The sequence below is a fragment of the Macrobrachium nipponense genome, chromosome 7 (genome assembly GCF_015104395.2).
Source record: "Macrobrachium nipponense isolate FS-2020 chromosome 7, ASM1510439v2, whole genome shotgun sequence".
Classification (NCBI taxonomy): Eukaryota; Metazoa; Arthropoda; class Malacostraca; order Decapoda; family Palaemonidae; genus Macrobrachium; species Macrobrachium nipponense.
Genome location: NC_061109.1, coordinates 46,107,316 through 46,120,094, shown reverse-complemented (window position 1 = coordinate 46,120,094; position 12,779 = coordinate 46,107,316). Strand labels below are relative to the sequence as shown.

The 12,779-nt window shown below is 36.9% G+C and overlaps 1 protein-coding gene and 1 long non-coding RNA gene across 2 annotated transcripts in view; one reads left to right on the top strand and one right to left on the bottom strand.

The window, feature by feature from the left end:
• The window catches only part of LOC135217183 (angiotensin-converting enzyme-like), a 32,050-nt gene extending 19,627 nt beyond the window's left edge, over positions 1 to 12,423 (bottom strand). The window contains exons 1-3 of the mRNA XM_064252902.1: positions 12,363 to 12,423; positions 6,195 to 6,285; positions 5,446 to 5,606 (exon numbers count right to left, since the gene is read on the bottom strand). Of these exons, the coding sequence (XP_064108972.1) occupies positions 5,446 to 5,606; positions 6,195 to 6,273 (240 nt within the window). The 5' untranslated portion in view covers positions 6,274 to 6,285; positions 12,363 to 12,423. The remainder of the gene's footprint in view (positions 1 to 5,445; positions 5,607 to 6,194; positions 6,286 to 12,362) is intronic.
• The window catches only part of LOC135217529 (uncharacterized), a 252,182-nt gene that overhangs the window by 163,959 nt on the left and 75,444 nt on the right, over positions 1 to 12,779 (top strand). The window lies entirely within an intron of this gene.

Sequence of the window (12,779 nt, the reverse complement as noted above, 5' to 3'; positions counted from 1 at the left end):
CAGCAGGATTTAGAAAAGTGTTATAAACACACACTCACAGAGACACACACATTATATATATATATATATATATATATATATAATATAATATATATATATATATATATATATGTGTGTGTGTGTGTGTGTGTGTGTGTGTGTGTGTGTGTGTGTAGATATTTGTTTGGACTTTGTGCATTTAGGAGAGAGAGAGAGAGAGAGAGAGAGAGAGAGAGAGAGAGAAAGCATTTCTCATGTTTTCAACAGGGAAGGTTCAGAGTAGCGGTAAGGCCGTGTGTGCAGAAAAAACGAAAATCTTTACCAAAATATCTGGTGTCTGTCCGGCTTCATTTAACGCGTTAAGAGATTCGAGGCAGTTAAGAAAGGAAGCGAGGGGGTGGGAGGGGAGAGGGAGGATGGGGGGGGTGAGGAGAAGCTAAGTAGGGATTTTTGAAGTCGGAGATTAAGGCTTGAGATGGAGGGGTTTAGCGGGTAAGTCTCAACTTTTTATGGCCTTTTTGTTGTTGGTGTTTGGGCGTCGTTTTGCGTTCAATTGATAGTTGGTTATTTTACATTACGTTGTTTCAGTTTGAGTTAATTTATGAATCTGCTTTTTTTTAAATTTGGTTCTCTTTTTATTGGAGGTACATAACAGGAAATCGAGATGTTATTGTCTACGACAGGCTTCCTTCGGAGTTAGGCGTGTGGTCTCATTCTCCATTGTTTCGGCATTCAAACTCTGAGGTGGCTGAGGTATACGCTTCACCCTTTTGCGATATTTAATGATCCACGCGAACTTTCAGTCTGCAGAGAGATTCCATTTTAAACTCTTCAGGACCAGAGCGAGTATGGCATTTTTCTTGCGGATCGTAATAGATTAATCATGTGAGAGAAATCTTAATCAAATGCTGGCATCTCTGCCACACCTCTCTGACCGGGTTCCTGCTGCTGCTGCCTCTTGGTCCGAGGTCGGCGGGCGGGTTCATTCATTCATTTCGAAAGAGGGGCCTCCGGCTATCATTCGTCTGCCTTTACAACGATTCTGTTCATCTCCCCGATCTCCTCCCTTCCTGGACCTTGTTTGCTCATTGATGGGGCCCCTTGGGAGGGCCCTTGGGTCTGGGGGGAACGACAGGTAATTTATCGAGTCAAGGTGGGCTGACTACTTGACTTGGACTTGGACAGGACTCCAAGGAGGTTAGTTCGGGTCGCAAGCAGTTAGCTGCAGTGTGTGTCTGACTGACAGGCTGACCTGGGACCAGTTTGCCGTATCTTGAGTTTTAGAAATGTTCCTGAAGTGAGAGAGAGAAAAAAAAAAACATTTTGCAGGTTGTAGAGTGTCGTTCAGCTGAGCGTTTGCTTACTTCGTGATATTTTTTGTTTGACGTTGCGCTGTGTATACTTTTTTGTGTTCGCTAAAATGAAAACCATCGACCAAGGACTCGCCGATCCAAGAATAGACTTGGTGTTGTCTGCCCTTATCCAACATGCCAACTTGGAATCCCAGGGCGCACCGGGAAACGGAAACACCCTGGTCGTTTTGCTGGACCTCCTGCAGAACCTGTTGTCTCAGAACGGGGTTGAACCGCCGAGGAATCTCGGGAGACTGATACGGAGGACACGTCGCCGTCAGGAGCGTCGTCGACGCCGGGAGGAGGTTATGAGCAGGCACGCCTATCCAGTCAGCAACCACCAGGTAATTTTCATGAGCATGAGCTCTGTTCAACTGAGAAAGTAAAAAATATATAGACTTATATATATATTATAATATATATCATATATGTATTATATATCCGCCTACTGACATTTTATCTTAGCCCGATCGCATCTTGAATGGAATGTATTTTTTTTTCAGGTACCAGCCAGTTCCGGAACTTCCGGTCCTGATGCAGATGAAGTTGACTCATCTCGTTCTTCATCTGATGCTTCGTTACCTCAGTCCAGAGAGCAAGGTTGCCCAACTCAAGAGCAGATTTTATGCTTGTTTCTTTTGGCCAATGGGTTGTGCACTTCAGCGGTTCATCGTCTTCCAAATGAACAGGTAATTTCTATTTATATGCTTTATTTATTTGGATATATTTATACTTTTAAAGTCTTTTCAGGAAGCAATTTTTGTTAGTGGTTGCTAAACTTTGATAGTATCATGAACGGCACTGGTTAAATGGCCATTACTGCCCTGGCATTTTTTTTTATAAGTTGGGAAATCTTGATACTTTGTCATTTGAAATGATCGTTTAGAAAAATTTCAGGTTGCAAATGCAATGAATATTCTCACTTTCATAAACTTGAACTCATGTGAAGAATGTGAATGACTATATAAGTTATCACGTACTGACTTTTTAAAAATAATTTACGTTTCTAAACCTTACCAACTGGACAAGTTCAGAAATCTGTGTACATATAAATTTCGTTGGCTTAAATTACTTTTTTATATATATACAGTAAATGGGAGTTGGGTCTTTCTGTTCGAGTTGTCCCATTTAAAAAAATAAAAATCTTTAGGTTAAGACTGCTTATTTATATGTATTCGAACATCAACTATACTGGAAGGATGTAAGCTGAAGCTGATGTTTTTCTTTTTAGGCACCTATTAAACGAGTATTGCATAAGACACCTAGGAAAGACTTGGTTATTGTCATAGCAGTCTGATTTTAAAAATTACACGAGAATGATCTTTTTGTGTCCCGTATTTGTGAAATCGTAATTGACCTTTCGTGTTATTCAAAACAATTTGCCCTTATGAAGAGTTAGTATGGATTCTGCTCGATGATAGTCCCGTTCGATAATCTGCGTACTTGTAAGATCTTACGAAGAATTTATTATCAGTTTGAATATTTGGTCTGGCTTAAATAATGTACGTTTGTTGGACCATGTTCAGGAGCCTGTAATTTTAATAACTGTATTATGTTGTGGTCAGTAAACTTCAGTCTATCTGTCTATGCCGGACGGTTAGAAATATGTCAACTTAATTTTTTTTTAGCTTTCTCTCAAAGGATTTAGGCTTGACAGTACAGTGCGCTCATGCTTCATCAGTGAGTAGAAAGCACTTCGTGCCGAAACTTTTTGTATCTACAATGAAAAACCATGAATTTTCATGGCCCATAGTTGAATTCACTAGAAATCATAACCGTCTATCAAACCCCTAATGGCATTTCCTTCTTAACAGACGAACACCGTCGACTCGCCGACAGACGCCCAAGGCCAGCCCTTGCCCCAGACTACCCCTGGGGAAGATTCAGCCCCCAACGGCGGCCGCAGAAACAATCCTCCAGAGCGGCGTCGCCTCCGACGAGGACCCAAATGTTCTCAGATAGACTGGGACCTCAACAACGACGACGACCAAAAGGAAGAGTAGTGATGATCTTGACGATCGCTCTGTGGTTATCGTGGCCGCTGATTTCGAGATATGGCTACAATAAGTGATTTGCTCAAAGTGTTTCTGTTTGTGAAATGGAGCACTTCCTGCCTTAGCTCTCTCTTTCCCTGTGCGTGTGTGTAGGTTCGAAAGTAATTTCTTGTTAACTCTATCCTTCTAATGTATATGATATATATATATATATATATATATATATATATATATATATATATATATATATATATATATATATATGTGTGTGTGTGTGTGTGTGTGTGTGTGTGTGTGTGTATATAACCGTTTCTCACCCTCTCTCTCCTAAACTTTTTTGCCATGTGATGATATTACTTTTCATGCTTAATTCTATGTAGTATAGTATGTATATATTAGATTGTATTTTATTTGTTATTGAAGCATCTGTTATATATTTATCTCAAAATTTCCTTACATATTTTTCTTCGTATTTTTATTCGAGACAACTTTACGCCATGTATTCAGATACCTCCATGTATACTGTATTTATATTACAACTATTGTTTTTAGGTATGCTGACTTTTTAGAACTTTATTGACACTTGCCATGGTTGGACCTTATAAATTGATCAATTAATATTCTTGTGTTTGAAGTATCAAGCCTTTTTGTACATTGTAATACTCAGTGTGTATAAATGTCACCTCCATCTTCATTTATTAATTCATTAAACGTTTAAAAGTATCTTTATTAGGATGTGGAATTGCTTTTAATTTTTTTGCTTCAACATAAATTTTGAGTTTTTCTATATGTACTGGAACATGAAGTTTTTAAATAAACAGCAATGACATCGCGTGTATTCTTTTTCATGTCCATTTTTTACGCAAGTCTGTTTGGACTCTCATTTGAATCCAGATAAAATCACCGGAACACAACTAAGTTAGATTTTGTTTTGTATGTGAGAAGAATTCAAAAGATTTGAAGAAGTTGATTTTACCTGAAATGTCGGATCTGTTGTGAATTTGCTTTCTGATGGGGCTGCAAGTTCAAGAACCATTCTCCTGAGGGGATGGCTTCCATGACAAATAGTTACTTGTAATCTATTTGAATACTTGCCATTGCTTATTTTAAGTTAATGGGAAATATGGATATTAAACGAATGTCTTCGTTTCTCGTTTCGTCGTTATATCAGTCTGAAGATTTTGTATTATCTTTGCTGGTCTTCTGTTTGGAGAAGGCGTGATCCATATCGATTGTCTGGTACTTTAGTGTGCCGGTTGAAGTGACTTGATGACTCTGGTGTCTTTAAAGATGTTGTATTGTTTCTCTTTGTTTTTCGTGCAGTACTTTTTTTGTCTTCGATTCATATTTGCAGTGAAGTTGTTTTTCATTATTATGGCTACCACATCCTTGAAAAGGAGGGGTTATGGTTCTATATAGGATTGACTAATGCAAATTAAAATTACGTATTGAATCCAGTGACCAGGCAGATGGATAATATGGTATTGTAGGTTGGTGCTTGGCTCTCTTTCTGTCAGATTTAATGAAAGATGTAACTGGCCGTTGCAGTTTATTTTTTTATTTTCTCGCTGTTATAGAGAACTTTGTCTGAAATATAACGCAACGGCTAATACTGACTCAAACTCGCAGTACATCGAAGTATTATTTAATTCAGTAGTGTTACTCTTAATCATTGCAAATTAACGAAATTATAATGGCTAGGAAACTCCAATATTCTTCGGCTGTCGTAAGTTATTCATAAAGAAAATCTTACCATTTGGAAAATATAACTGCTTTACCTAATTGCGCTGAGAAATCGTTGAATCTTGCTCGAGAGTTATCATGAAGGTTTTTTTTTTATTTTTTCCTAATACCAAAACTGAACGTTAAAAGGAGAATCCTTGATTTTCATATTAACTAGCATTAGACTTACAGTCGTTGAATCCGACTAACTATAAGTAGGCATATTTATGGGCAAGAATTATTTGTAAGGCGTTACATTACAAATCAAGAAGTGACTTGAATTCATAAGTTGTAAAGCGCTTTATTACATAGAAACTAGCTAAGCTAATACGACCAGAAAAAGCTGGAGGAGTTAACTAGTGTTCAAAATTTCCTCGCCAGTAATGAAAGCAACTCACCATAAGAGCATGCTGGTTCTGGAGCACCACCGACGTTCGGGAACTCGGGTAGAGGAGGTTACTCCAGAGTGCGAAAGCACTCTCTCCTTTCAGGATTTCCAGGTCGGCGTTATACCGTTGAAGCCACAGTGATATCCAAGACTGGGGGACTTCCTTCGTATCTGGAACGTTTTGAAAGTTCCTGAATGAATGGATGAATTAGTCCAGATGGCTCGTGGTTGATAAGTGATCGGGTGAGTGAACATTTTACACTGATTTCGTGGATATTTCTGAATAATCTGAAAACTAGGTTATTAAGAGGATTAATTTATGTGTAGTTGTACCTAGAGATGGAAATGAATTTGTTTGTTGGTAGTATTTGGTCAAGAAGCATGAGGGATATTATAATGGAAATCACAAGATTAATTATATCTTTTATCGATGCAAATTTGTATAGCTAAGCACGTTTTACAAGAAGAAAGCTAATTAATATTCACCACACAAAGCGATAGCAAATTGCTTTTTTAGGTTGATAGTTTCGTTTCATCTAAACATTTCCCATAACAATGGCCAGATAACAAAAATAAATTTCTTCCCATTAATGGCAGACAAATGCTGGGGAATTAGAATCTCTTTAAAGTATTTCCTTTCTTCCTGCTATCATTAACACACCCTGCCTACTTCCTGTTTTGTAATGAACCACTGTGGTATTCAAACTTGTTTACTGTGTTTTCGAATCAGCGGTACGCTGAGAGTCTTACTGGCCTTACCCACTGCCGAGGAAGATATACCCGGCCATGTCCAGCTAAAGACCATGAAGAATCCCAGGAGGGGGTAGCACCTTACCATTGTTCTCTTGAGCTGTCGAGGGAGAGAGGTCCATTAGCGAGGGAGTCTAGGGAGCGATTCCATCAAGCGACTGTAAATACTCAGGAAGCGATGCTTCACTACTGAGAAATGAACGCAATAGAAGCAGCTACGGTTCAGAGAATCAGTCTAAAGAAGACTTAGACATATTATAGGCCTTGGAATTACCGAAGATCGGCAATGAAAAGAGAAAGGGAAACGAAGATATTTTGTGTGTGCGTGTGTGTGTGTGTGTGTGTGTGTGTGTAAACTCCTTAATGCATGCATATCGGATAATGATAATATCAGGATCAAACAAGTAGCGTGCAGATATATTAATTTTCCCTTTTCACCCGGCATAATACCGATGAAAAAATAAAGATCAAGTCATAATGGTTTCTAGACTTGCTTATTTTTTTAAAAAGCATGTATGGTAGTCTGTGTTAAACGCCACTGATTGAAAACCAAATCTTCATTGATAAACAAGTATTATCTGGGATGAGCGGTATGAAAGCTAAGCTTGTGTGGTATGAATGAAGGTTTCATCTTGAAGTGGTACTGTGGTATTTACAAGAAGAGTGACTGTTGGTAAGTGACATATAGTAGAGAAGGAAAAGTCATAGAGTAAATGTGGTTTGGAAATCTTCCTGGAAAAGCGTCATGACAGTTTCTGCGTTGAAAGTGAATCTTGTATGAGTGATTGATTGATGGGTGAGGCAAAGGGTACTTAGCATATTAATTGGTGAGGAAAATTAGGAAAGGAACTGAAGCTATAGTTGCAATATTGTAAGGAGAGAGAAAAATTGTAAGGTAAAAGGCATGGTTCATTTTCGATAAGTTGCAAACAGTAATAAAAGTACTTGAAGTTATTTCGTTTTGTTTTCTTGTGATCAGAAGTGAATATCATTGTGCGGAAGGCTATATTAGTAAATAAAAGATAGTACGTATTCTCATATAACGGAAGCTGCTTTGGAGAATTGAAAAATCAAATCAGTTAATTCGTACCGGTAGTTAGGTCTATTGCAAAGAAAGGTCGAATGAATAAACCGAGTAGTTGAAGCAATAAATACAATATTCCAGGGTCCATAGTTATTAAAGATGAAAGTAATAGTCCAGAGTGGAAGTGTTTGGAGGCTGTGGTGAAGGGTGGCAGTGATTTATGCCTCGTTTTTCGCCTGGAACCAGCCCCTGTTAGGGAAATGATGAAGGATACGTATTTTTGGAGTCGTGAGGACATCAGGGAGTCTTTGGTTAGGAAATTATGAGGAGGAAATAAAACGCTTAAGTTGTGGGTAAGGAAAGGAAATATTAATTGAAGGAAAAAAGAAAATGATTTGTTGCAATTGCCTGACAGAAGAGTGACTGTTGAGGAGGCAAAGAGGACATTATAACTATTAAGATGACAGCTGCGATTAAAGATAAAAATCTGTCATTCATAGAGAAACGAGGTTCACGATTAAGCTGCACAACGGTTGGGTAAGGTGTTACGTTGGCGGACCAGAAGCTGACTCACTGATCCGTCTGTCTTGCGAGATCCAAGTCCTTATTAGCATAGTATTAGTAGGGAAATGCATTAAGTTGCCTATTGGTATGGATGAGGAAATCTCTGTTCCCTGAAAGGGTACAGCAAAGTTATGTAATCGAATTTGTTTTTAATTGATGGGTTTATGAAAGGTTAAAGTCTACATATAAATTGTATTATGATTATTTTTTTCGAGTAGTCAGAAAAGAGAAGAGCCATTTAAAATCTGTTCGACGCTCATAAAGGAAAAAGGGATATGTAATAAATTTCCGTGAGCTAGAGATTCACATATTTTGCAAATGAGAATCATGGGGGTAACCTGAAATCGAACTATTGACCTTGTAATTGCAAGTCCAGTGCTGCTGTATCATTGAACTAAGTCTATTTACACTGTGGATATTTGAAATTTTCATTCTTCTCCTTTCAATGGTCTTGGGGTTTATTCCACGTGAGTTTTTTTTTTATTCTGGATAAGAGATGACAATAAAAAAGCAATCTATAGATGTCAAGATGGAAATAACAAATACATACATAAGTCTCAGTAAGTAAATTATAAATGAATAAATAAATGAACTAAGCAATCATCTAAACTGGGAGGGTAAACTGGATGGAAAATGATCCAAACTTGAGCTATAAAGGTTTCACTTGACTTTTGTTAGACCCTCTGGGCGAATTAACGAAATTGGTATGAAATGAGACTGGGCAAGAAATTGATCATAGGTTTTTAGTGCCACTATCACCAGTTTCACTGACGCCGACAGAGAGAGAGAGAGAGAGAGAGAGAGAGAGAGAGAGAGAGAGAGAGAGAGAGAGACCCTCATGTATCGATGAGAGGGAACTGAAGTAGGTTTCTTTTATAGATAGCTAATCGGTAGATAATAATTAATAGATTATCTGAATGAGAGTTTTCTTAAAGGTTACGAATATAGAGTAAAAGAAATAGGTTATTAGCAATTTTTTATGGAAATAAACGATAAGACAATTTCTTAACGATATTGCATGTTCAAAACTCAAAATTTCAATGGGTTTATTTATTAAATAATCTGCTGTTTGGAAATCAGAAGTTTTATACGTAGATAAAGCTTTTTCTACAGTTCACATACGAAATTCTAATCTCTGTTTAGTGACGTTTCATAGGAAAGGCATTACGTTGGAATGTTTTCATTTTTCCAAAATTCATTATAACTCAGCGTTTTAAGCCTTAAAGGAAAAAAAAAGAAAAAAAGCAGGGTCGCATCGCCTCATCGCAAGGCTTTGCAAGTTAATTTGTTGCAACACTGCATCCATTTCGCTTTTTATATTGTTTGGCCGCGGCACCAATTAATGGTTGTCGTGACTTTTGGTGTCCAGGATAGGACAGGACAAACAAAAGGGTTTCTTCTTTTATTTAATCATCTATTTTCATAAGTTTAATTACGAACCTTTCAGTAAAAGAAATAGACGAAGAACATTTTGATCATTCTGTCTCTTTCTCTTTTGATGTTAAGTGCATGTGTTCAGTATTTTGATGATATACATTGCATGAAGCTGTAGTTATTGCAAATGTATATTTGATGCTATTGTTATTAGACACTTAAGAGAACTGAAAATCCATATATACACTTACGAAATTACAGATATACCGGAGGATGGATAGAGAGATAAAAGGCTAGAAAGAAAGCAAGTGTTAGAAAACAGAGGGGGAGAAGGTCAACAAGAATTTTCAGGGGAATGCTGTGATATTCTACAAGGAAGTAAATACAGAGAGAGAGAGGGTAATTAGCAATTGTATCTCAGGGTCACGGTCCAGATACAACAGGGTGAAATACGCAAATGAAGAGGTACTGGCTGAAATGAATAAAACCTTCGTTCAGTGTAGTGAGTATTTGTTAAGATTCGTTGAAATTGGAGGATGGAAGAGAGGCAGAGTTCAGTGTTGCAAGAATGGATAGGGTTAGTGTAATTTTGAGAATTCCCGTGGAAATGGCTGTGATTGTTGAAGATGAAAGAAAGGTAAGCAAGAGGTTAAAGAATGGAAAGCCGCCAGGAGTTGATTCAGTAACCAGTGAGTTCCTGACGCGTTAAGGTAGAGATATTGTGATTGAATGACATACCAGGGTTTGTAAGGTATGTCTGGATGACGAAAAGGTTCCAAAGAAATGGATGGGAGGAATATTGGTTCCATTGCATAAAGGTAATGGGGATTTAAAAAAAAACTGTAAGAATTATATAGTACCACAGAAGTTTATGGTAGGATTTTCATTGAGAAAGTAAAACTGATGAGAGAATAATTGATAGGAGAAAAACAGTGTGGATTAATGCAAGGAAAAGGTGTGGTTTGAAAGTAAAAGGATAAATCTGTATGTGGTATACATGGTTCTAAATAAAAGCTTGTGACAGAACCAATAGAGACGCAACGTTGAGGATGTTTTATGTAAAAAATAAGTCGTTTAGAGTGATTTTGTTGAGATTGATTGACGTTTAATGGCGGAAGCAAAATATGTTCAAATATGAAGACGAAAGAGTGAGTGGTTTTGTGTAAAAGTGTGTCACTTGGGCAAGGGTGTGTTATGTCTCCATGGCTATTCATGGATGGGATGAAGAGTAGGTGTCAAATGCAAATGAACGAGAGAGATTGAGAATGTACAGATGAAGTGATTTTGTCGTTCACAGGTGAACTGAAAGGTTTAGAAATATGGAGGTAAATATGAAAATATGTAGACGTGGGAAAAAGGTTATGGTAGGTGAAAGTTTATTTTAAAATAGTGTGACTGGTCACTTGAAAAAAAGAAAAAATTGAAAAGGTTAGGGCTGATAATTCGGAAGTGGTAAGAGGGAGTAGGAGAGATAACCTAAGTAGAGCTGGATAGATGGCTTGAGAGAATTAATTGTAAGGAAGAGCCTTAATAAGCAGAAAGTGCAAAATTTTAGGAACGGCAGATTGAATGGTACAGTGTGCATAGAAATTTTTACATACTGCTGATGAGCCTTATGTCTAGGTATGCAAAACGACTATTGTTGGGGAAATTTTCGGCACGGGCTTCATCCACGATTTACCAGTTTATATATAATGTTGCAGGTTGCAGTGACCAAAGTGTTGATTTTCCTCTGGAGCAACCTTGTGGTATGAAAACTTTTATATATATATAATATATAGATATATATATATATATATATGATTTTATATATATATAATAATATATATATATATATATATATATAATTATATATATATAGATATATAATATATATATATATATATATATATATAATATATATATATTATATATGTGTGTGTGTGTGTGTGGTGTGTGTGTGTGTGTGTGAATAAGTAAAACATCGCTTATCCAGACTGGGGGGTGATGAAGACCTAGTCTGCATTTTCCGATTGTCCGATTAACCAACTTTTTTCAAATAACTTAAGTTAGCTATGATCTTACTAAATGATACCAAACTAGTTATGCATTCCGACGGTTATAGTATGTGCCAAAAATGCTTTGGAAATAAAATATGCGGGGCATTCGTTTTTCCGCTTTACTTAATTAATATTCATACAATGGCATGTCCAATGTGGAAATATAGGAAAAGTTGTTTAACCAATTCTCCTTTGTGGAGGTGAAGTGGTGTTAATTCAAACGTAAGAAAATAGGTTAAAATGTCAAGTTGAATTCACTCCTTAGTAACTAATGGCATAAGAACAATTGAAAGGGTGAGAAATGGGTAGATACTGAGAAAAAGGTTAGGGGTGGCGAAAGACTGGATCATAGTGCTATGAGATGGAGATGGTTTGGTGATGTTGAAAGCATGGGGGATAGTAGGTTGGATATTAAAAAAAATTATAAATCAAAGTGTTCTTTGTTTTGAGAGAGAGAGAGAGATGTGAGGAGAGAGAGATTTTGGGAGAGGAAGAGAGAGAGAGAGAGAGAGAGAGGTATTATAAGGGAAGGCTACGAATATCCAGTAAATACAAGAGGGTTTGACACGTTGCTGATGAACTTTCAGTGTAGGTATTTTAAAGTGGCTAACGCTGTGAAAGTTTACTGTATAGGAGCTTAAATATGATTCTGCTTTTAAGTTCATATATATATATATATATATATATATATATATATATATATATATATATATTATATATATAGACTATATATATATAAATGTAGTATGTATGTATGTATGTATGTATTGTATTATGTATTTATGTATATTTATATTCGTATTAACCAGTGTTAACCCACAAGTGTCGTTTGATATCGAATTCACTTCATATTAGAAATAACCTACAATTGAAGCACTTATCAGTTATTTCCCTTTGGGTGTAAGTTATTCCCAGAGTACATTATTCACAGTTTAAATATATATATTAATGGCTTATACATACGTACATACATACATACGTCGTATGTGTGTATGATTGAGTGTAAATGTGTGTGCAGTTATACAGACCAAATACCAAATTTGTGCTTTACCGTTCATTTATAATCTTTCAGGTATGTTATCTGTTTCCACGTGTTTTATTTGTACGATTACTAGCACTCTCGCAAGCGTGATTCCATATATAATTTAAGCAACTAAATCCTTAGAAATGACTTACGTCAGCAAACCTTTTTTCATCTAATGTGATGCGAAAGTCCCGGTGGCACTTCCTGCCTCCACTGCCAGTGTCAAACTGACTGACTACGCCGCCCGGACCACGTCTTCGCTTGTTAGGGTTATGTGGTGGTGGGGAGGGGGAGGGGTTGGTTGGCGCTGGGAGGGTTGGGTTGGGGGCCTTCGAGGAGAGATCCTTTTGCGCTCACTTGGTGATGGTCCGTCTCTTTTATCAAAGGTAATAGATTCAGCGTTTTATTTTAAATAAAAATAAATAAATAAATAAATAAATAAAAAAGTGAAGTCCCATTGTAAAGTATGTATCGGGCTTATGTGATGTGTAATGCGTGCTAGGAAGAAATATTGTAAGTCATCAGTGTTGAAATAATCATATGAAATATGCTTTCATTTATTTCGGAAT